This window comes from Cervus canadensis, chromosome 17 (genome assembly GCF_019320065.1).
Source record: "Cervus canadensis isolate Bull #8, Minnesota chromosome 17, ASM1932006v1, whole genome shotgun sequence".
Lineage (NCBI taxonomy): Eukaryota > Metazoa > Chordata > Mammalia > Artiodactyla > Cervidae > Cervus > Cervus canadensis.
The window spans coordinates 11,585,906-11,612,031 of NC_057402.1; the positions used below are offsets into that span (position 1 = coordinate 11,585,906).

A 26,126-nucleotide genomic window follows, 5' to 3' on the forward strand; every position below is an offset into this window, starting at 1 on the left:
ATTTTCTTAGATTGTCTGCCAAGGCAAAAGAAAGAAAATAAATAAACAAACAGGACCTAATCAAATGCGCAAGTGTTTGCACAATAAAGGATGCCATAAACAAAATGAAAAGCAAATCTACAGAATGGGAGAAATTATTTGTAAATGAATCAACTGACAGGAGCTTAATTTGATTTAAAATCAATTCAAGTAGTAATTATATTACATATATGTAGACAAAGTGCTTCAATTAAAAGGCAAAGATCATGAAAATTGAGTTTAAAAAATAGAACTATATGCTACTTACAAGACACACATGAAATATAAAAATATTAAAAAGTTGAAAACAAAAGATTGGAAAATACCATGCATGCACTCTTGAAAGCTGGTGTAGATATATTAGAATAAAACAAAGTACATTTTAACAGACGAAAAGGCATTACTAGAATTAAAGACATGCGCTTCATAATGGTAAAAGTTTCAGTTCACCAGGAACACGTGTGTGTGTGCTCAGTCGTTTTAGTCGTGTCTGACTCTTTGTGACCCTATGGACTACAGCCCACCAGGCTCCCTTGCCCATGAGATTCTCCAGGCGAGAATACTAGAGTGGGTTGCTATACCCTCCTCCAGGAGATCTTCCCAACCCAGGGATCAAACTCCCATCTCCTGTGTCTCCTGCATTGCTGGCGATTTTTTTTACCACTGAGCCACCAGGGAAGCCCCACCAGGAAGATACTATATTCTAAATTTGTATGAATCTAATAATACAGCTCCCAAAGTTATACAGCAAATATTGACAACTACAAGGAGGAACATACAAATCCACAGTCATCATGGGAGAGTTTAACATTCTACTCTTGGTAACTGATGGAAGATATATACAAACATGCAATAAGGATATAGAACATTTGAACTATACAATAAAAAATTTTATTTAATTGACATACATAGAACACAGTATCAAACAATAGCTAAATACAAGTTCTTTTGAAATATACAGGAACATTTACAAAAATGACCATAAGCTTACCCTAAAGAAAGTGCTAAAATTGTCAAAGTAATGAAATAATACAAAGTATATTGTCTGACTATAGAGGAATCAAGCTATAAATCAACACAAAACTTCACTACAAAAATCTCCCTATGATTAGAAATTATCATCCTTCTAAATTACGCATGGGTCAAAGAAGAAACCTCAAAGAACTCAGAACTCAGCATAGCATAGGAGGTTTTAGCCAGTACAAAGCAAGAGACACGAAAGGCATAAGGATTGAAAAGGAGACATTAAACTGTCATCTCGTGTTTGTGCTAAGTCACTTGACTCATGTCCAATTCTTTGCAACCCTGTGGACCATAACCTGCCAGGCTCTCCTGTCCATGGGATTCCCCCGATAAGAATATTGGAGTGGGTTGTCATGCCTTTCTCAAGGGATCAAACCTGCGTCTCGCGCATTGGCAGCCAGGTTCTTTACCACTAGGGCCATCTGGAAAGCCCTAAATTGTTATCATTCAACAGTAATATAGCTTTACACATGAAAACTTTTTAATAAGTGCCTGCACTTATTAAAAAGTGTCTGCAAATATATTATAGTGCATTTATCAATAAGGCTGAATATAAGATCAGTATACCCTAGTGGCTCAGACAGTAAAGAATCTGTCTGCAGTGCAGGAGACTCAGGTTTGATCCCTGGGTTGGGAAGATGCCCTGGAGAAGGAAACGGCAACCCACTCCAGTATTCTTGCCTGGGAAATCCCATGGACAGAGGAGCCTGGCCGGCTACAGTCCATGGGGTAGCAAAGAGTCAGACACGACTGAGCGACTAACACTTTCGTTTTCATACTAGAATTAATTGCAAATCTATATATTAGCAAAAAGAGTTAGAAAATGTGATTTCTAAAAGATTTATCATTGATAATAATATCAAAAGATAAATAAATACCTAGGGACATACTACATGAGTCATAGGCAAGACATCTACACAAAAACTAGAAAACAGCATTGATGGAAACTAAAGAAAGCCTAACTAATTAAAGAAAGATATTGTTTTGGTTTCGAAGATTCAATACTACAAAGGTGCCAGTTCCCCAAATTGATCTGGATTCAAGGCAATTATCAATCAAAATCCTAGTTGCTTAAGTATGTGTTTGTGTATGTTTAACTTAACAAACTCTTCAACTTAGCAAATAGCTACTTGAAAAGAAGAAGGAAAACAGGAAGAGAAGAAGGAAGAAGAGGAAAGCAGGGGGAGACAAGGAAGAGATCCACAATTATGAGGTAGAAAGATTTGCACTAAAGGATATAAAATTTTATTATTATCTATTAAAACTGGATAGATTCATACCCTCTGATCCAGTACTTCCACTCTAGGCATATATAACAGAATTGTATGCATGTGTATACTCAAAAGATATGTGGAAGAATGTTCACAGCAGCATTATTTATAAGAGCCAAAATGTGGGAACAACCCAAATATCCATCAATAGGAAAATAGATACATAAACTGTGGTACATACATTTGGTAAAATATGTATATAGAAAAAAATAAACAAAGTGCAGTTATGCTCAACCCATGAACAAATCACACATACACATGTGTGCGCACAAATGATGTGTGCACATTCCATTTATATAAAGTTCAAAAATTGGCAAAAATAACCTCTGATGTTGGAAACAAGGCCAGTGGTTAACTGTGGGACAGAAGGAAAGGCAATCATCGTAGTAAACATGGTGGGAGATGTGCCATATATACTTAAAATTTGTATTACTTCATATGTGTATAATGCACCAATAAAACGGTTTAAAGCATTTTAAGTTATGTAGAGATAAAATCAATACAATAAAATAAATAAGAACTCAATGAGGAGGAAGTTATGACATTAAAGGATTGGTAGGCTTTCTTGTATTTTAAACTTATATACAACTCAAAAATCCAACTGTACTAAGGTAGAATTATATATTTGGTAGGCTAGGCCAAAGTCTAACCTCGTACACTATCTTAAGTTAGTAGTACTATCTCTATCTACTCTTGCCACAATCTCAGTCTTAGAAAGTATTTGTGCCACATTTTTGTCCTGTAATTCAAATGGAAACTACACAACTGGTGCTCATCTTTGCTAACAAAGGCTAAATTATGTACTAGTTGGCATATTGTAGCAAGAAAATTGCTAAATGATTTCTTTCTCCCCAGAGAAGCAGAGCTTTATAGAACAATATAATGGCTATTTCATTGCCAAGAAACCTGTAATTTTTGCATCTTTAGGACTTGTATTTAAAGACCAAAATAATCGGGGTAATTTTTTGTTTATGATAAATACTAATAAACTCAAAAGAAGCAAACATTGTAGATTACCAAATCCTCACTATTTGATCTTCTTTGTATGAGCTGTAATATTCCCACATTACTATCCTTTAAAAGCAATCAATACATTAAATATAAACATATGCATAGTTAAAATTAGTTACAATGATTAAATTTAGGTGGCTGTATGTGTGCTCATAGTGTTAGTCTTTAAACTTTTCTGTTTTTGAAAAATGTCATAATGAAAGGGGAGAGGTAACTTTGTATAATTATATACAATATAATCTATTTTATTTTAAAAGGTACATCACAAAAGTGGAGGGTAATAAACCAAAATGCTAACAATGGTCATTTCTTGGTAATATTTTTTCTCTCTTTCATATTTCAATAATTTTTCTAAAAACAAATTTTTCTTTTACAAAAAAATAAAATTTACATCTTAAAAAGGAAGCAAATCACTGGGAAGACATACAGTGTTGCTGGTGCCTTAAAAAGCATTTCATCTTTGGGTCCATAAAATTCTATCTCCACACAATTTTTATTATGGAGAATATTTAAGGTTGTAAAACCATCTAAATACAGATGATACTCTTTAGTGCATATTTCATTGCAGGAAGAATTGCGGAAAATTTCCAGTGCTCCAGCTAAAGTCTAATTACAGAACTGAACTGAACAGAAAAATGTAGGTTTTTAATTAAGATGATCTAGGATCAAACTCAAGCTGTGCTCTTTTATTATTTGTGTGTTTAGTAATGTTACTTAAACTCTGTCCCACTCTTGATCTGTAACATTAAAATAAGAAAATATACCTCCCAAGATATTTGTGAGAATAAATTGAAAAAACTGTCTGTAAAACTAAATATGGTGCTTGGTCCACAAATTCTGTCCAGTTAAGAGCAGGCTAAAATATTAAATGAGATACTTAGCAGCTAGACCAACGTCTGACAAACAGCCAGTGCTGGATAAATTGTAATACACAGAACAGAATGATTAAACTTTTTCCATGATCTTCTGTTTCCTGTACAGAATGCCATGCGCCACTATCACGGGAGTTCCAAGACAGCTACTTCCCGGGATGGAGGGTGGCAGGTAGCAGGCACATAATGACACATGGCAAGAATGGAAATGTGTGGGGGTATGAATACAAGAATGGATTGAAGAATGAATGCCTGTAGACGGAAACATCTTGTTCAGATACACCAAGAAAAGATGAAAGAGTCTCTTTGGTCTCAGTAAGCATAGGCTGAGCTATTCCGGGGAGACAGCTTTGGCTGGCCCTTCCAAAAGGGTGTGGTTATGGGGTAAATGGAATTGGTGGTCACTTTGTGGGCTTCTCAGATGCTCAGAACAGGCAAATCTCATCATGTGGTTTCTCCATTTAAAACTTGTCCATGGTTCCACTTTGCTGCTAGGATAAAATCCAAACTCCTTCACAGGCCCTGTCAGGCTTTCTGCTTCTCTCCCAGCTAGTCTCCTCCTGTCCCTCCACTACCTGGCTGCATAAGATTTTTTCCAGTTCCTAAATACAACTGTGCTATTTTTGGTCTCCAAGTCTGAATCCATGAAGTTCCTTCTGCTTCAAACTCACATCTTACCCATTCATGATTCACTCCGCTTATGACTCTATCTATTGTGCGCATAACTTTCAGGTATCAGCTTACATGTCACACACTCCAGAACCTTCCTTGACAATTTAACCTTCTCCAAATTAACCCACCACTGGGGTGAGGTCAGAGGCCCTTCCTGTGTGTTCCCACAGCTCTCTGTATTTGCTCTGGTGGCTTAGATGATGAAGAATCCACCTGCAATGTGGGAGACCTGGGTTTGATCCCTGGGTTGGGAAGATCCCCTGGAGGAGGACGTGGCAACCCACTGCAGTATTCCTTCCTGGAGAATCACCATGGGCAGAGAAGCTCGGCGAGCTACAGTCCATAGGGTCACAAAGAGTCGGACACGACTGAGCGACTGAGCGCCGCAAGGCACTGTGCTTCTTACACTGAAAGATGGTTTCCTGGTCTTTCCACCACAACTGGAATGCCCAGGCCAATGTTTCAGCCTGTTCTTTTAAATCACTGTACCACCAGTGCCTAGAATAATGTCTGGTTAGTAGTAGATGTCCCATAAATATTTGTGGAATAAATGAATGAATTTCCGTATCTAAACTGCATTAAGCTCCATGAGGTCTGGTTTTGTGTCAATTCTTCTATTGTCAATAAAAAGTATAGTTCCTGCCACATGCTTTCTCTTTCATATAGTATTCTCAAATATTTATCAAATAAATCAGCTTCATTTGATACTGGTTACCTATTCATACATCATATAAATGCTTATTTCTGGGATACATTGATATATATATTGATTGTTGTCAAAGTTTTCAGTTGTTTCATCTTTTGTCTTATGAGTATTTCCAAATTCTTGCCTTTACACTCAAATTATCCACTTAGCAACACTTAAACATCCTCTACTGTTAATGATATAAAACATAAATAATACCAATTTCCATTTTTTTCAATTTCTTATTATCTACCTTCATCATTTCAGTTAATAACATTGTTATCACTAAGGCTAATATTTGTTCCAAGTATAGAATAAGTTCACCCAGGACCATCAATATCTCTAACACTTGGCTTTCATCAGAAACAAAAAACAGACATCTGTATTAAGTTAAATCCCCTTTGAACCACCTCAAATCACTTTCAGAAAGTTGAGTAATGCCAAGAAAGAAATACATTCTTAGAACATCAATATACAATACCACCATACCTTGAATAAAAGCTATGCCAAAATATTTACCTCTTACATTTTCATAAGAATATGTATACAATTAAGTGGGGTTGAGAGGGTAGTCAGGGGCATCAGAAATGTTATTAGCCATATATTGCTTCTTTGATTCTATAACATATAAACATTAGTGACACAGCAGCTAATTTATTTCATTTTTGCTAAATGTATGTCTTTGCAATAAACTCAGTGTTTACTTGCTTATTAATTATACCAGTATTCACCAGTGGTTGACTCTTCATGTCCAACTAGGCTTTCAGAGTCATTTAATTTTTATTTAGTGCCTGAATTTGTAATTCTGAAAGCACTCCAAGTCTTCTCACCAGAGCAGAATCAGCCGCTAGGGACCCTGCTAAATCTGAGCCAATCTGCAGCATTACTAACTGCTCACACCTTTATGGTGATCAGTGTGATTAGCAAGGGTAAAACCAGAGGCCCGTGTATAGCAAATGGGGCTGAAACTTAACGCAATTTGCTATGATGTCATAAAAGATTTGAAATTAATTTTAATTAATTTATTTTTATATCATCTAGTTTCAGAAAGGATTTATAACAATATCTAAGGGTACAGTAAATATAATCTAACAGTATTTAAAAAAATAAGTGAGCCAAATAAGGCACCGGAGAAATAAAATGGGGCACACAGGGCTCATCTTCTCTTACCTGTGTACTGCAAGCCCCGGTACTCGCTTATTGCCCCTGGAGGTTTTAAATTGGGCCAGTAATGGAACAGCATTTGCACAGCCGGAGGTTTCACTTGTGAGGGCCCATAGGCTATCACATACAAAAGATCCTAAAGGAAACAAGAAACATGTTTTCACCAACATCATCAAGTAAAAATAAAGGTAGCTCAGTCAATATTACCAAAGCAGTGAAAATTCTAGTGGAGGGATTGAGGTGGTTAATTTCCCAGGAACTTCATCATCTAAGTGGGCTTTGCAGATTAAATCACATTAGAATATTCCTTTTATTATTTTCATGGGTGTTGTAAATAAGCCAGCCCTGGTAGTGTTCAGATGTATACTATCTTTTAACAAATTCTTCTCTATTTAGAATAATGTGAAAGATGTTAGAACAGCATAAAGACAGTTTGCCAAACACTACATTTTTAAAAACATTTCCATAAAACATATTTCTTAATAATTCACATCTCCTATTTGAAAGAAGAGAGTTTCCCAAGCAACCTTTCAAATTAAATAAAACTGTCACATAGTACAGTATTTGCTAAATTCCACAAATGAGAGATATCCAATTAAAGCTTCTGTCAAGTCATTCTGTTCTAAGTCTCATTTCTCCTCTGAATGATAAATAATTAACCAGTAGGGAAAGAATAATTTCTACCACACCAAAATAATAAGACATCAATAAATTTGACCTAAACAATAGTTTTAATATGCAAACAACTTCTTCTCTATTATATAAATTCAGTTTGTGACTGTGAGTTTAACGTGGCCCCAAACTTACTTTCCAGACTTCTTGTTTATATTTCATGAGGCATTCCAATAATTGACAATGATACACTGAAAGGAAGAAAATATAATTGGTGTATCAGATGTAAACACCAGACAAAAGATCCTGTGTAATAAACTATATTAGTAGGACTCTTCACTCTAATCATTAAATTGGAAATTACTTATTTTCATGTATTCATATCTATCAAAAATCATATAAGCCTTTGATTTTAAAGTTTTATTTCAAGATCCTTGAAAAGTATTTTATTTATCTTATTAACATAGGAAATATTAAGAAAACTCCCTAGTAATCATACTTTTATAATATAAACTTATATTAATGTAATCAAGAACGACACAGAAAAAAAATTGCTTAATCATAGTAAAAGTTCACATTAATTGAGTGTTCATTTTGTGCCAGATACTGAGCTTAAGAGCTTTAAACATTACATATTTCATAACCACCATGTTGCGCCTAAAGAACTGAGGTTTGGTTTCCTATCTTGCCCAAGTTTGGATAGATAGCAAGGACAGACTGATGGATTAGAAAGGTCTTTTAGCACCAATTCATCTAGTTGAGGAATTCTTAAAAGCTATACAATGGCAAGCTTCTTTGACTTGCCTATGTTTACTTGTGGAAGAAAGATATTTTCACCCTAAGTTAGATACATATTTGATATCTTCCCTAACCTATCTTGCAACCCTATCACAGCACTGAAGCTGGTCTCCCTTTAGTCACTGATGACCTCTGAGTCGTTTCGCTCCATGGAGACTTTTCAGTCTACCTGTCATTTGACCTTCATCAACATTCAGGACTGCTGAACACCCTCTTTCCTTGACTTTATGACCGATCCTCTCCTGTTACCTGTGGCAGGCAGTGCTGTTGCTACTCAACTGCTGTCAGCAACCCTTTCTTCCTTGTTCAGCTCCCAGTACACAGACTGCAAAGCAAGACAATTTACCAGATTCTGCTGCAGCTGCGAAGGCCACGTGACTTGGTGCTGACAAGCAAGACCTAAGGGAATCTGCTGGGGAGCTTCTGAGACTCATTTTTCCTCTTTGACAGAAGGAAAAAGGCACACCAGGAGACCTTTCTCTAATCATCCTGACTGATCCTATTTTTGATAAGATTTGATTGGATATATTTTTGAAACCCATTTTTTAGATATGGTTGTTTAAGAATATGAGCTTCCCGGGTGGCTTAATAGTAAAGAATCCTCCTGCAATGCAGGAGACATGGGTTTGATCCTTGAATCGGGAAGATCTCCTGGAGAAGGAAATGACAACCTACTGCAGTATTCTTGCCTGGAGAACTCCACGGACAGAGGAGCCTGGCAGGCTATAGTCCATGGGGTCGCAGAGAGTCAACACAACTTAGTGACTGAGCACGCATGCATGTAAGAATATAATAACCTCCACTGTGGCATATCTTGCAAACATGAGGAGAAATTCAAGAGAAACCCAAAGATGGCATCTCAGACCTCTGATACAGCTATCTCCAAGACTTCCTATTAAGTATACAACAGACATTTTTATAGCTTAAAGTCTGTTAGTCAGCCAAACAGCTCTCTGTCTCTTTGGCAAGCTCCTCCTCTTCCATTGGGCCAGTATCTGCTGGAGTTCCTAAAGGTCTGATCATAAATAAAATCCACTTTTCATTCTATACTCTCTCATGAGCAATGTCACACTCATATACAGCAATGCCTCAGAAATACTACAAGTTCCATTACAGACCACACCATATACTGGGATAATGTGAATCATAAAAATTTTTTGGTTTCTTCAGGCATATAAAAGTTATGGTTGCACTATACTATAGTCTATTAAGGGTGCAATAGCATTATATCTAAAAAAAAAAAATGAACACACCTCAATTTAAAAATATTTCATTGCTAAAAAATGCTAACCATCATTTGACAATGCAGAGATGCTACAAAATTTCACTTCATAAAAAAACACAAGATCTGTGAAACATAGTAAAAGAAGGTATGACTGTACAACTTGACTTACCATCTATATACAACTCAGTGAATAGCACTGAACATGAGGGCTCAAAGTTCATTACTTCTAGTCCAGAATTCTGTACTGGGTTAAAGACTCATAATACAACTTCTTAATTACTATCACCTCTTTTTTTCCTGAAGGAAGCTAATTTATTTGCATTTTTGTGTTTTGCTGTTGTTCAGTTGCTCAGTCATGGCTGAATCATTGTAACCCCATGGACTGCAGCATGTCAGACTTTCTTGTCCTTCACTATATCCTGGAGTTTGCTCAAACTCATGTTCATTGACTCGGTGATGCCATCCAACCATATCATCCTCTGTTGCCCACTTCCCTTCCTGCCCTCCATCTTTCCCAGCATCAAGGTCTTTTCCAAGGAGTTGGCTCTTTGCATCAGGTGGCCAAAGTATTGGAGCTTCAACATCAGACCTTCCAATGGAATTCAGGGTTGATTTTCTTTAGGATTGCCTGGTTTGATATCCTTGCTATCCAAGGGACTCTCAAGAGTCTTCTCCAACACCACAGCTCAAAAGTATCAATTCTTTGGCACTCAGCCTTCTTTACAGTCCAACTCTCACATCTGGACATGACTACTGGAAAAATCATAGCTTTGACTAGATGGACCTTTGTCAACAAAGTGATATCTCTGCTTTTTAATATGCTGTCTAGGTTTGTCACAGCCTTTCTCCTCAGAACAAACATCTTTTAATTTCATGGCTGCAGTCACCATTCGCAGTGATTTTGGAGTCCAAGAAAATTAAACCTGTCACTGTTTCTATTTTTTTTTTCCCATCTATTTTCCAAGAACTGAGGGGACTGGATGCAATGATCTTAGTTTTTTGAATGTTGAGTTTTAAGGCAGATTTTTCACTCTTCTCTCTCACCTTAATCAACTGGTTCTTCAGTTCCCCTTCACTTTCTTCCATAAGGATGGTGTCATCTGCATATCTGAGGTTATTGATGTTTCTCTCTGCAATCTTAATTCCAGATTCAGCTTCATCCAGTGCAATGTTTCATATGATGTACTCTGCACTCAATATGCGAGCAAGTTTGGAAAACTCAACAGCGGCCACAAGACTGGAAAAGGTCAGTTTTCGTTCCAATATCAAAGAAGGGCAATGCCAAAGAATATTCAAACTACCACACAATTGCACTCAATTCACATGCTAGCAAAGTAATGGCCAAAATCCTCCAAGCAAGATGTGAACCAAGAACTTCCAAATGTACAAGCTGGATTTAGAAAAGGCAGAGAAACCAGAGATCAAATTGCCAACATCCGTTGGATCATAGAAAAAGCAAAAGAGTTCCAGAAAAACATCTACTTCTGCTTCATTGACTATGCTAAAGCCTTTGACTGTGTGGATCACAACAAACTGTGGAAGATTCTTAACAAGACGGGAATACCAGACCACCTTATCTGCCTCCTGAGAAACCTGTATGCAGGTCAAGAAGCAACCGGTAGAACTGGACATGAAACAGACTGATTCCAAATTGGGAAAGGAGTACATCAAGGCTGTATATTGTCACCCTGCTTATTTAACTTCTATGCAGAGTACATCATCTGAAATGCCAGGCAGGATTAAGCACAAGCTGGAATCAAGAGTGCTGGGAGAAATATCAAGAACCTCAGATATGCAGATGACACCACCCTTAAGACAGAAAATGAAGAGGAACTAAAGAGCCTCTTGATGAAAGTGAAAGAAGAGAGTGGAAAAGCTGGCTTAAAACTCAACATTCAAAAAACCAAGATCATTAAAAAAAAAAAAACTAAGATCATGGCATCCAGTCCCATCACTTCATGGCAAATAGATGGGGAAACAATGAAAACAGTGACAGACTTGGGCTCCAAAACCACTGTAGATGGTGACTGCAGCCATGAAATTAAACTATTTTTAATGAATTTCATGAAATGAAATTTAAAGATGCAAGCTCTGAGAGCTGGTGATGGACAGGAAAGCCTGGTGTGCTGCAGTCCATGGGATCACAAAGAGTCACAGTGACCGAGTGACTGAACTGAACTCCTTTGTCTTTTCTAAATCTAGCTTGTACATTTAGAAGTTCTCAGTTCACGTACTAGTGAAGCCTAGCCTTAAGGATTTTCAGCATTACCTTGCTGGTATGTGAAATGAGTGCAATTGTGCAGTAGTTTGAACATTCTTTGGCATTGGAATGAAAACTGACCTTTTCCAGCCCTGTGGCCACTACTGAGGTTTCCAAATTCACTGGCATATTGAGTGCAACACTTTAGCACCAGCATCTTTTAGGATTTGAAATAGCTCAGAAGGAATCCCATCACCTCCACTAGCTTTCTTCATAGTAATGCTTCCTAAGGCCCACTTGAATTCACACTCCAGGTTGTTTGGCTCTAGGTGAGTGATCATACCACTGTGGTTATCCAGGTCATTAAGATCTTTCTTGTACAATTCTTCTGTGTATTCTTGCCACCTCTTCTTAATCTCTTCTGCCTCTGTTAGGTCCATACCATTTCTGTCCTTTATTGTGCCCATTTGCATGAAATTTTCCCTTGGTATCTCTAATTTTCTTGAAGAGATCTCTAGTCTTTCCCATTCTATTGTTTTCCTCTATTTCTTTGCAATGTTCATTTAAGAAGGCTTTTTATCTCTCTTTGCTAGTCTTTGGAACTCTGCATTCAAATGGATATATCTTTCCTTGTCTCCTTTGCTTTTCACTTCTCTTCTGTTCTCAGCTATTTGTCAGGCCTCCTCAGACAACCAGTTTGCCTTTTTGCATTTCTTTTTCTTGGGGATGGTTTTGATCACCACCTCCTGTACAATGTCATGAACCTCCGTCCATAGTTCTTTTGCACTGTCTATCAGATCTAAACCCTTGAATCTATTTGTCACTTCCACTGTATAATCATTAGGGATTTGATTTAGGTCATACCTGAATGGTCTAGTGGTTTTCCCTACTTTCTTCAATTTAAGTCTGAATTTTGCAATAAGGAGTTCTTGATCTGAGCCACAGTCAGCTCCCAGTCTTGTTTTTGCTGACTGTATAGAGCTTCTCCATCTTCAGCTGCAAAGAATATAATCAATCTGATTTTGGTACTGACCATCTGGTGATGTACATGTCTAGAATTGTCTCTTGTTTTGTTGGAAGAGGGTTTTTGCTATGACCAATGCATTCTCTTTGTAAAACTCTGTTATCCCTTGCCCTGCTTCATTTTGTACTCCAAAGCAAACTTGCCTGTTATTCCAGATATCTCTTGACTTCTTTCTTTTGCATTCCAGTCCCCTATGATGAAAAGGACGTCTTTTTTTGGTGTTAGTTCTACAAAGTCTTGTAGGTCTTCAAAGTACCGTGCAACTTCAGCTTCTTCAGCAGTAGTGGTTGGGGCAAAGACTTCAATTACTGTGATACTGAATGGTTTTCCTTGGAAGTGAACTGAGATCATTCTGTAGTTTTTGAGATTGCACCCAAGTATTGCATTTCAGTCTCTTTTGTTGACAATGAGGGGTACTCCATTTCTTCTAAGGGATTCTTGCCCACAGTAGTAGATACAATAGCCATCTGAATTAAATTCGCCCATTCCTGTCCACTTTAGTTCACTGATATCTAAACTGTTGATGTTGACTCTTGCCATCTCCTGTTTAACCAATTCCAATTTTTTAGGACATAGAGAATTATCACTGAGGTTATGTATAGGTTTCTCCCCCAGTGTTTTTGAGATATAATTGACATACAACAAAGCATTAGTCCAAGGTATATCATCTTCTCTCAAATATTTTAAAGACACCTTGAACATAACATGTCCAAAATAGACCTCACGATCTTCCCTTAGAAGCCTGGTCTTTCTCTTCCAGTGTCTTCTTTCTCAGGGATATCCAATATGTCACCAAACCCTAACAATTTTTACTTCCTTTTTAGCTCTCAGGTGTATCCACTTTTCTTGGCCTCAATCAACCCTGACTTTTACATGTATAGACAAATGCAATGGCCTCCTCATGGGTCAATCTATATCCACTCTGGCTCCTTTTATTCCATTCTAAGCTGCAGCTGGGTGACACATATGTGCGTGCATGCTGAGTCGTGTCTGACTCTGTGTGACCCTATGGACCGTAGCCCACCAGGCACCTCTGCCCATGGGACTCTCCAGACAAGAATACTGGAGTGGGTTGCCATTACCTCCTTCAGGGGATCTTCACAACCCAGGGATTTAACCCGCATCTCCTGCATTGGCAGGCAGATTCTTTATCACTGAGCCACCTGGGAAACCCCAGTGACACACACACGCAAACACGCAAAGTCTTTCAGTACCTCCCCATTAGACTTGGGATGAGCGCAGGACTCCGAGCCCACAGCATCCTGCGTGTTCTGACCTGTGGATGCCTACAGTCTCATCTCACACCAGGCGGCCCTCACTCTGAGCTCCAGCTACAGTGACCTGTCAGTCCCACCTGCGTGCAAGTTTCCCTTCTGACACATGAGATCCCTCTGCCTGGAAACCTCCCCTCCCTGATAGGCCTTGTTAGTGCTACTCATCCATCAGTCCTCAGAGCAAAGGTTATACTCCCAGAAAAGCTCTCCCTAATCTCTTCAAAAAAAGAAAAATCCCCTTTTATAGGGTCTCATCATGGCACAATGTACATGGTTCAAAGCACTTGTCACAGTGGAAACTGGACACCTGCTTGTGTAATGTGGGTTAATGTCTTCTCCCTCCACCATATGATAAACTTCAGGAAGAGAGAGGAGGGGCTGCACCTAGCAGATACTCAGTAACTGCTTGCTGACTTTATAAATGGTCCTCTAGATCGGGAACTGTGTGAAGCCACGACTGCGTTCTCTGCTCTGGGGTACTTTCCCTTCCACGGTGTCTGCTCTTCTCCTTGTCTTTGCTACACAAACCTTGCTCAGAGGAGGCCACTGACTGTCCATGAACAGACCTAGCGAGTCCCTTTATTTAAACTGCCTCCTCTCCCAGAATGCCCCACTTACCCTGTCAATCAAAATTCTATCCGATTTAAGACCCATACTTTGATCAAGTGGCACAAAGCCTTTCCTGATCATTTCAACCCATACAGTTCTCTCCTCTGATGAATTAACAGTTTCCGTAGAATTTATTTGGTACTGTTTACATACTACTTTCCACTGTAAATTAATCATTTATGTGAATAAGCCTAATCTTCCCAATTAGACATAAGCTCCATGGCAAGCACCATGTCTTACATTTCAGGGTGGTTTTCACAGTGCTGAGCACAGAGCAATGTACACAGGAGTTATGCAATGAATTCCTGGTACCTGAGCAAGAACTTGGCTCTATCCCTGATACACAATCAGCTACAAGGATCAAGCCTCCACTGGCTGTCTCCCCCAATAAAAGTTCAAGGGATAATAATGTCCTACCCAGTTGGTCTCAGAGAGCCCCCTGGTGGACAACACCTCACTTCTTCCGTTTCCCCCATCACCAGATTAACTTGCTGTCCCACATGTCATTCTTAGTATAGAATAGCTGGCCAGACATGTCCCCCCATGAAGAGATGAAGACACAGATTTAGAAATAACAGAAGTAACACTATTTGATAGCAGTGGTTTCCCAATGAAACATTCAACTCCAAGAAGACAATGGCAGATTGTAGAGATCCACGTTTCAATTTACTGAGCAGTGTTCATGATGTGCCAAGTCACTATGCTGAGGAAGTACTTCACACAGACCTAAGCCATTAAATCCTCACAACAACATTTGCAGTTATTGCAGAAAGAACTGTTTCCATTTTCGAAATGAGAAAACTTAGTTTTAGGGAAGTTAAAGAACTTGCTCATGGTTAAGCTAACTGTCAATTTGTGCTAAGCTCAGATGTGAACTCACATACCCTTAACCTCATGATTAGAAGCACATGATTCTACCCAACCTGCTAAACCGCCTCCCACATGGAAATTAGGACCAAAGCCTGATGTAGAGAGTTTAGTTAACTAACTAGATTCACAGAGACTTAGATAACTAACTAGAGACTTTAACGAACTAGATTCATTATATTCTAATAAATATAAATGATATTATGAGGATCCTTTAAACCAAAGAGAGATATGAGATATAACTTCCTCCAAATACATATTTTAATTAAACTCATATAATAATCATAAGGGATTTCATATTTGAAGGATGGTATTTCAGATTAAGAAACATTAAGATTTTGAAATGAAAAAAAAATTGGTTTCCTCATCCTGAGTTAAAAAACTCAATTATTACTCATTATGTAATTAAGTAGAAGGTCAAAAACAGGACCACCAAATTTGTCTACTTGCCCAAAGAAAATAAAAATTGAGATCATGTCTTAGCATGTGACTCCAATAGTCAGTCCCCTTTTAGGTTAGTTTCCCAAAGTTCATCTGCAGTGACACTGATAAATGGAAGTCAAAGAAAGTATACCTGATTAAATCTGTCTAACATTACTAGTAATCAAAGAAACACAAATCAAGATGAGATATTGTTTTTTATCTAGTCACCTCTATACAAATGTTATAGCACTCAATAACTGGGTACAGTGTACTTTCATACATAATTAGTGGGAATATTGAAAATTTTTTCAAGCCCTTCAACCCATTACTCCCTCCTTTATGAACTTACTCTAAGGAAACTGTCACAAATATAATAAAAGATTTATGTGCAAGGATATTCATGTGGTATTAGAGTAGCAAATTCATAAAATATTCACAGTGGTCATCTATAGTTGTTAGAATTGCAGGTTATTGTTTTTATTTTTGTTATTATTATTTTATTTTTATTTCAATAATTGAATTATTTCTATATACTTATATTCAAGCCATTTCCAGTCAGTGTTCTAAAACGGTTCTCAAATATTCTAAAAATATCACTAGCCAATAAGATTACTACTAACAGCCAGAGGCAAGTAAAACTTATTTCAATTTTGAAATCTGTTTTCTAACACAACTCCAGTTGTCTGTTCACCAAAAGAAAATCTCCTAAGAATTTCTAGTTTGCCTATTTGATATCTTATTCAATTATTGGTCTTGGAATTAATAAATCCATCCAAATTTCCACTTACCTGGGTTGGATGTGTACTGCATTGCAATCATTAGCATGGATGATGCAGAGAGATTAACATGGGCAGGAACGCCTTCTCTCCTTGAGGAACCCACTGAAACCAAAATTATTTTGATTAGACACAATTTATACATATATTTGTATATGTATATTTATTTATATATTTTGCTGCTACTTTGCATAGGGCATGAGAGCTGAAAAGAAACTTGAAAAAAATCAATAGAAGTTTTGCATAAATAAAATCACAAAATTTGTCCTGGCATACAAACACTACCATAGTCTTTATCACAGGCATGTTTAGTGAGAATCTTCAAGGAGCAGGAATAACGCCAGAATGTAAAGTAATAGTTTTATCAGAATTTTACTTAGATGTGATCTCTGTTTCCAATATGTTTTTATCTAGGTAGAAAAGAAAGAAAAAACAAAATCCTCTGGGTATCCAAGTACAAGGCATGTTGAAGTTTATCCCAATAAGAAAGTAAAAATAAAAGGTTTTTTAACACGCCTTGAATGTATTAAGAGATGCAGATGAAAGAGTCTACTTATAATGCGCAGTATATTCACTTAGTAACAAACATAAATTTTAAATCATGCATAATAAAAAACAGTATATTAATTTAAAAATTATTTTCAACTCTCACTTATCATTAAACAATTTCATTCAAACCTTCACATGTAACTTCAGCAGCAGCAGCTTAATCGCCATGACAATCACTCTTTTACTTTTCCAGAGCTTACCATTTTCACATCCACCTGAGTTGTTTGAAATAAAGCACTTTTTGAATCTGTGAATAATGCTGCTGCTGGACATTTTATCCTGTCCCACAGTATTCAATCACAAGGTCAGTTGGATTCTTCAAAATTCATCTTATAGCAGTAAAATTGTGAATGCCATGTGACAACCACTTACATATTGCTTTTAAGACATCTTTAAGTGGCCTGTTTACGAAGACATCCAACACTGTTTCAAATCTCTCTTTTTTAATGAGTGTATCAGGTAACCTCTATAAGCATCCAGAATAGCTCTGATGGAGGTCATTTGAGGTAACATGTTGTCTCCAATGTACTTTATTATTCTAAACACAGCAACAGAGAGGGCCCACAACAGAGAAACTTTACAAGGACTCAAATAGAAAATAGAATTCCTTTTCTGAGATAATTGCAGAAATAGCAGAAACCTTGCCTTATAGTTGGGCTCCTGTGGCAAATTGTCAGGAAAGCACAAACAGAACAGTAGATAGTGAATAAACACCCTCATAAAGTCAACTGTCAATTTCCAACACATACTGCAGAAGACCACCAACACAGACAATAAGAAAAAAGCATATAGCCCTAAAATCTGTCTTATTTTAAAACATTAAAGTGCAATGTGTAGGAATAATATCTCACCTACAGCCAAAAAGAATAAGGTAACAGATAAAATACATATATAAAAAAAGTATTAAAGGACTAAAAGAGGTTTATCATATAATGAAGAGAAAAAAATTTAACATGATTCTCTTTTATTTTACATTTAAAAAATGAGCACCACAATGGACACTGTGGCCATTACAACAGCTTTATAGAAATACACAAACAAACAAAATGGATCTATATTTAAGTCCCATTTACCTGAGTTGGTTTTTATTAATCACTTACTGCTGGGCTACTGCTAACCCACCAAGCCAGTGATATTCAGGAACATAAATTAGCTTGGTTATACAATATGAATAAGTATTAATACTTATACAAAGATATGAAGATCAGTTCACTGCTCTTAGATGTTAAAGTTGATGAACTAAGTATGATTAATCAAGGAAAAAATATCTTTGGGCCAAATTAAGACTTTAGCCAAGGAGCTTGTTCAAATTGGGCTTCTTCCCTGCTCATATGGTAAAGAATCTGCCTGCAATGAGGAGTAAGTAAGTAAGCAAGTAAGTGTTAGTCGCTCAGTCGTGCCCGACTCTTTGCGATCCCATGGACTGCAGATTTTCCAGGCAAGGATACTGGAGTGGGTTGCCATTTCCTTCTCCAGGGGTTCTTCCCAACCCAGGGATCGAACCCGGGTCTCCTGCACTGCAGGCAGATTCTTTACCGACTGAGCTACAAGTTCAGTTCAATGCAGGAGACTCAGGTTCAATCCCTGGGGGAAGAACCCCTGGAGGAGGGCATGACAACCCACTCCAGTATTCTTGCCTGGAGAATCCCATGGACAGAGGAGCCTGGAGGGCTACAGTCCGTAGTGTCACAAAGAATCAGACATGACTGAACGGCTGATACTAATACTTGTTCAAATGTGGCTTCAGGGGCCCCATATCTAGAGAGTCTAACTCAGTTGGGAAGCAGGAAAGCTGCATTTAATAAAGACATCAAATGATTCTGACCAAGTAGACCTTGGAGCTACAATTGAGAAGTACTACTAGAGGGATGAGGATAAGAAAGGAAATACTTCCAGGGCAGTCCAGCGGTTAACACTCTGCCTTCCAATGCAGAGGATGCAGGTTTGTTTCTTGGTTGGGGAACTAAGATACCATATGTCGCAGTGTGCAGCCAAAATATTTAAATAAATAAAACTTGGGAAAAAGAGAAAGGAAATATTTAATAAGGTGTCCAGATGTGGGAGGAATAATTGCACACCCTTGGGTTCTTTTGTTAAAGGGGAGAAAAGCAAAAGAAAGTGTAGCCTTCAACATAGGCGAGGAAAAATAATTATATGTATACTATATCCATTCCTTTGGGGACAAGTGTTTCACCTTTGTATAAACTCATTTCAAACTTAAATTATAAGTGTTTCTTAAAAATGAAAACTACTGGCTGAGAATCACTGTGCCTGAAGGCACAGTGGGAGGGATGCCCAAATATCTCAGATGATTTAGGTGAAGTTCATTTGGAGAACAGTCCAAATGGCTTGGTGACTTTTGGATGTCCCTCCTAACCCCTACAAATCCATGCCCTCCCTCAAGAAAGGTCAGCACCAAAGCCAAGAGTGTTCCCCTGACTCAAGCCCTCGGAAATCGACTCTAGCACTTCTTTAAACAGACTGTGCCTTGCAATTTCTTAGTCTTCTAATGGACTGAACAAAGTCACCACAATTCCAATTTAATAAACATGCAGAGGCACACATCATTTATTGAATCTTGTTAAAAAAGGCATGACGAAAACAGACATGCTGCTTGTTCTCATGAGAGTGTATAAGGTCAAAACTACATACAATGGAAGGAACCAGAGAATTAATCAAAATAAGGAAATTTTACATGCAATATTGTGCTCAGGAAATACAATTAAGTCTTAAGACCTATTTCTCTTAAGACCTGATCCTCTTAGCACTACCAAAACAATTATTATATAATCCCCTTCTTCTATGAACAACAACAATTTCTTAATCTGTTCCTGCATTTTATAATTCCTAATACGTTATCAGAAATAGCTCTTATATGATTCTCAGCCCAAAAAAAAGTATAGAGGAAAAGCCATTTTATAAAAGAGAAATCAAATTTTTCACAAGAATACCAACCTAATTATTAGGACTATGGCCTAAGTCACTTGACTTCATAGCTAATGCTCCAGTCACTTACTCAGTCACACAGTATTTTTTCAGTATCTCCAACATATGAGGCATTATTCTAGATGCTGGGACACAGCTGTGTACAAGTCAGGCAAGTCTTTGTCTTTATGGAGGCTGTACAATATAGTAGCCACATGTGGTTAAATTTAAACTAAATAAAGTAAAGTAGGCACAGTGGTAAGAATCTACCTGCCAACACAGCGGACATGGATTTGATCCCTGGTCCGGGAAGATTCCGCATGCCGTGAAGCAACTAAGCCCATGAGCCACAATAACTGAGCCTGTGCTCTGGCGTCCACGAGCCACAACTATGGGGCCCTTGCTCTGCAATAAGAGAAGCCACTGCAATGAGCAGCCAGCGCACCACTCTTTGCAACTAGAGAAGGCCCCCAGGTGGCAACAAAGATCCAACACAGCCACAAATAAAAAATAAATCTCAAAAAGGAAACTGAATTAAAAATTCAGTTCCTCTGTCTCATTAGATATATTTCAAGTGCTCAGTTCCCACATGTGGCTAATGGCTACTCTACTGAACAGCACAGAATTTTATATAACCTTTCCATGACTGCAGACAGTTCTGTTGCTATTCTAGAGGAACAGGAAACAAATTCCTGTGAAGAAATACAAAGCAGGGCAAGGAAATAGGTAGAAAATGATGGAAGGTCCTGTTTGAGCTTGAAGGTAAAGAAGGGCCTCTGGGAAGCCGTAAATACTGGAGCTGAGACTTGAAGGCAGTGAGGAAGCAAATCATGTGACCACGTGCAAGAAGGGCTTGTGAGACAGAGACAGAGGAAAAAAGCCTGGAGCAAAAGCAAAGCCTGGTGCCTTTATGAAACTGCAGCAAGGCCAATATGAACCCAGCAGAGTGAACGCCAGCAGAGGCAAGGGATGAAGTAGTAAGATAAGCTGGGCCACATAGCAAGGCAGAGGTGTTGAATTTGATTTGCAGGAGTGATGGGAAGCTACTAGTTGTTTTAAAGAAGAAAATGACATAATTTGATTTCCATGTTTGGAGGATAGCTCTGACTTTTTGGTGGAGAGCAGGCTCTGGAAGGGCTAAGAGTAGAGGCTGGGAGACCAGCTCAGAAGTTATTGGATGCTGTCTACCTTTTTAAGGGGTACAGGGAAGGGAATCACCTGGGAAGGAAAAAAACATTCTGATGCCAGTTCTGCTATATGACAGAACCATTTCCTATGCTGCCTGGATTAGCAAGCGGCCTCTGTTTGTCTAAGCAGAGGTAACTGTGCTCCATGAGACAGGGTTTGAGCATAAGATACCTGTGCTGTCAGGTCATATCAGTTCAACAAAAGATACCATGACCCTGAAGTCTATGCAGCATTAAAATATATGCTAAGATTGGAAGAGAAAAAAAAAGTCATAGAGACAGGATTGCCCCTCAATACTGAAGAGGTGTTCTGTCAGGTTCTATGAGATCAAAACCTGGTATAACAATTACTGTTATTACATGACACATTCTCGGGAAAAATTCCCAAGCCCCAGCAGATGGCCCCTTATTTCAAGCAATATTTAAGATGATGAAATTTCAGGTCAACATGTAATTTTAAGCAGAATATTGGAAAGGGTTGCAATGAGATTTGACATGCCTGTCATTTGACTGTGTGTCTTGGTCTGTTATAAACTGGTGTAACATCAGACAACATTCAAAGGCCATTCTCATATGTTATGCCATGGCCTTCACAACAACCACTGTGATGCAGACAAAGAAAGTTATAATTATTCACAAATTTACAGCTAAAGAAACTAAAGTTAGATAAGATTGTGAGATTCGCCAACAATCAAAGGACTACAGTTCAGTGCTTCTGGATTCCTATTCCAAAATATTTCTCATAATTCAATATTAAAGCTCCTAAAGTATACTATTATATAGAATTGGTGCTTTTGAATTTTGGTTGGAGAAGACTCTTTAAGAGTCCCTTGAACTGCACGGAGATCAAACCAGTCAATCCTAAAGGAAATCAACCCTGAATATTCACTGGAAGAACTGATGCTGAAACTGAAACTCCAATACTTTGGCCACCTGATGTGAAGAGCCAACTCACTAGAAAAGACCTTGAGGCTGGGAAAGATTGAAGGAAAAAGGAGAAGGGACGACAGAGGATGAGATGGTTAGATAGCATCACCAACTCAAAGGACAAGAGTTCGAGCAAACTCCAGGAGATAGTGAAGGACAGGGAAGCCTGGCATGCTGTAGTCCATGGGGTCACAGAGAGTGGGACATGACACAGTGACTGAACAACAAAAAAGTATAGTAATATCTACCTTACAAAAACAGTCATTAGCCAATAAAACAGATTTTATATATAAAATAGTACTTAAATTCATTAATATCTTACATTGGTATTTTACTGTGTTTTTTTCTATTATATTTACTTATAAGTATTTGGAAGATCATAGAACATAACATGCATCCTCTGTGGTAGCAGCAGAACAAAAAAATGATACAGGGCCAAAGGCTTAGAAGCAGATATTCAATTAAATCATACAATTGCTTTCAATTCCATACAAAGATCTAAATGAACCTTTGTTGCCTAAAGGTAAGTGACTTTTGAGGAAATAAAGTAGGAAAAGAAACTAGATGAGACTACAGTTCAGAATACCAAGAAACCACTAGAAGGATCTTTCACAGATTTAATTGTTCAGCTTTATTATTCAGTTTAAAATAATGTATGCTACATCAAATAATGTTCATTTGGGACCTCTTTTCCTTTTCTCTGCCAACATCCAAACTTCAATTTGGTGCACAATACAGAACCTTTGTGGAAAAAGAGAGATTTCCATAGTGAAATGCAAATAACTTTCTCAATTCTTATATATATATATATATATATATATATATATATATAACACAAAGCCTACTGCATACATATGGAATAAAAACAAGTGTATCTCAATATATATACAAGATATATATATCTTACTATATATACAATCTTAATATATATACAATAAAAACAAGTGTACCTTAATATATATATAATATATTGTATATATATATGTATACAAAACATAAATACAAATATATATAAATACAACTGTATATATAAATACAAATATATATATATACAAAATATAAATATATACAAATGTATATACAAGATATATATTTACCAATATATATCTTAATATATATACAAGGCATTAACAAAAAAAGGTTATGTCAAAGAAATTTTTATAATAAATTACACTTTGCTTTGTAGCACCTCAAAGGAGTTATTTAAAATAAAAGCACAGTACTTGGTTTATTAACAAAAATGGCATAATAGATTTAACTGATATATATACAGGGCTTTTCAACTGAAAGAGCTGCAATACTTCATTAGGTCTACTTGAGAGTTCAGAGTTTCATCTCCTAAGTCCTTAATGATATAATCATTTAACACCTGAAAAACTGTCCGTGTATCACATTTGACCTTGCAAATAACACACCAAAGAGGTAAAAGCTTTTTTGTCTTAAAGACTTTATCAAGTACTCAGAAAATGCAATGTCCTTTATCTCAGGCCTGAAGTAAAAATATCCCCATAGAAATCAAATGCTCCCCTCTAGTTCTGGTCAGAAATTTTGAACACGGAAACAACTTCCCAAAATAAAACCAACATGGATGCAAGCAACAGATACACATTCTCATATCGATTCAGTTTGACATGATTAGTCTGGAACCCAATTCCCTCCATCTTTGGATCTGTGTCCTTTTTATCTACTCTAGGAAAAAATAAGGACAAAACAAACACCTGAATCATTTAACAGAATTTGGCTTTAAAGGTAAGTATCACAACTTATTCTCAAAGATTTAAAGATGACAAAGATTGGCTACTGTTGAATCTCAGGAATGATGACAAGAAATGAAACAGTCAAAACTAAAAGACTAAAATCAGAGCAACCAAATAAATGAACCAGATCATCGATTGCATTGAAGGAAGATATGCCTCTTACATAAAAAAAGATTGATGTTATTTAACCTAGAATAATTAAGCTAGAAATAACCTTAGAGATGGAACAATTTTTCTAAACCTCTCCTTCACAGTTAAAGAAAAATAGGGTCCCAGAGACAGAAATGATTTGTCCATACCCTTTAAATAAACTCCAAGCTACTTCATTAACAAGCATTACAATTTTCACACAGATTTTATAAACTCAATTTACTATTTGCCAAGGCTCACACATTTAAATAAGTAAGGATTCCAACGTGACTACAGTCTATGTCTTGGAATACATTTCTAATTAATTAGAAACTAATAATCTAGGATAAAGAAACAAGTTGCCAGTTGTCACATGCTCACTCACTCCTAAGTATAACCCCAAGGGCCTGATATATGTAGTACCTCTTCCAAAATTATTATTTCTAAGAAGGAAAGATATAGTGAGTTACACTCAGAAAGATACACACCCACCTGTTATTCTTTTCTTTTTAAAGTCTCTACTTAAGTTTAACTGTCAACATACTTCTAAAAAAAATAACAACCATACAATTCTAAGGCTGTATCCATGAGTACTTATCAATAGAGTTACACAGAATGAAAAAAGAGAACTAAATTAAATATTCTAAAACAGAATTAAATATTCTATTACTTGAACAGTATAATCAGTCTGCTCATTTTTAATAGCTATATAATTTAGGCAGAAGTCAGACTCTGTTTTAAAGACATGAAAATTACAATTCCACAGCTAAAATTAAACTCAAGTGTAAAATAAGTAAATGTGGCTCAAAGGTACATTTGTTTATCAATTGTTATTACAAAGCGACAACTTAACGGTACTACGATCGTTAAGTGCATAACATTAAAACAGTTAAAAAATGATCTCTAGGAACTGAATGTGACCAACACAGGCATTATTATAGAATGAGAGTCGAGAGGAGAGAATTAAACCAACACTTACTGAACACGAGGTGTTATGCCAGCACCTACCAATGTTCCAGTCAGTCAACTCAATGGTCACAACACCCTTAGGAGGCAGTATTATCACTATTCTCACTTTACAAACAGAAAGGTTAGGTGACTTGCCTAAGCTCATACAATTAGTTGGTAGCACAGCTGTGATTTGAATCTACACCTGTTTGACTCCTAAACCCATAATCTTTTCAGATTATCTACTGAAATATAGATTAATTAATCACCTATTTCTTTCAAAAATACTTTAGAAGGATTTTGATCATAAAAATCACCACCGAACTTCTTTTTTTCCTCTCTGTTATCACATCTGGATAACAAGCCTGCAGAATTGTTTATAAAAATGAAGCAGAATTCAAATTGAATCCATGTTCATAACAGTACCTGGCACATGAGTCGGAAGCTTTTGCTTTTTTCAAAGTGTTCTCATAAACTTTGACTCACTGTGTTATCACAACATTCTTGTGAGGGAAAGCTGATACTATCATCATCCAATCTCACAGAGCAGATTATGGACAGAAGTGAGACTACAGAATATCTGGATACCCTGACTCTATCCATTGTTCTTCCCAGCACACCCTGCTGCCTTCAGATGCAAAAGGTAAGAATTTCTACATCCCAGACAACATTTTGCCCCATCTTTTTTTCTAAAGTTGCAAAAAATACTCTAATTTATATGTAGGAAATGCAGACTGTGTTTTGACTCGTTCTTTCTTCCTATCCTAATAAGATCAAACTATGTACATAAAATAATTCTAAGGTATTATTGTCTTTTCCTGTCTTTGATGTTCACCATACTATTCATGCTGAAGTGACTGAATTTCAATCAAAGCACATATATACAGCAGTGATTATATTATAATCTTTAAAATCTACAAACCTAAAACAGCAAAAGCAATTTCCATTCATACATCATATAACACATAAAAATAATCTAGTATTAGGTAAGATTGAACTTACGTATAGCCATTGGTAGAAAAGATGTGCTAAGATATTCAATAATATCCTTGTGCAGAAACGGAGGAAAGGTAGCTAAGGTTGATATCATCGTGTAGGGCAAAGTACTCAGAATATCATCATTGAGAAAGGGGAGCAAACATGTGGTTGTATAAAAGATTGACTGTCCAAGATCTACGAA

The 26,126-nt window shown here is 37.0% G+C and overlaps 1 protein-coding gene across 5 annotated transcripts in view; it reads right to left on the reverse strand.

The window, feature by feature from the left end:
* Positions 1 to 26,126, reverse strand: part of UNC79 (unc-79 homolog, NALCN channel complex subunit) — a 267,685-nt gene that overhangs the window by 181,737 nt on the left and 59,822 nt on the right. For all 5 annotated transcript variants that reach the window (XM_043434509.1, XM_043434507.1, XM_043434506.1 and 2 more), the window contains 4 exons: positions 25,949 to 26,119; positions 16,537 to 16,629; positions 7,524 to 7,579; positions 6,723 to 6,852 (listed from right to left, as the gene is read on the reverse strand). In XM_043434509.1, coding sequence (XP_043290444.1) covers positions 6,723 to 6,852; positions 7,524 to 7,579; positions 16,537 to 16,629; positions 25,949 to 26,119 — 450 coding nt within the window. The remainder of the gene's footprint in view (positions 1 to 6,722; positions 6,853 to 7,523; positions 7,580 to 16,536; positions 16,630 to 25,948; positions 26,120 to 26,126) is intronic.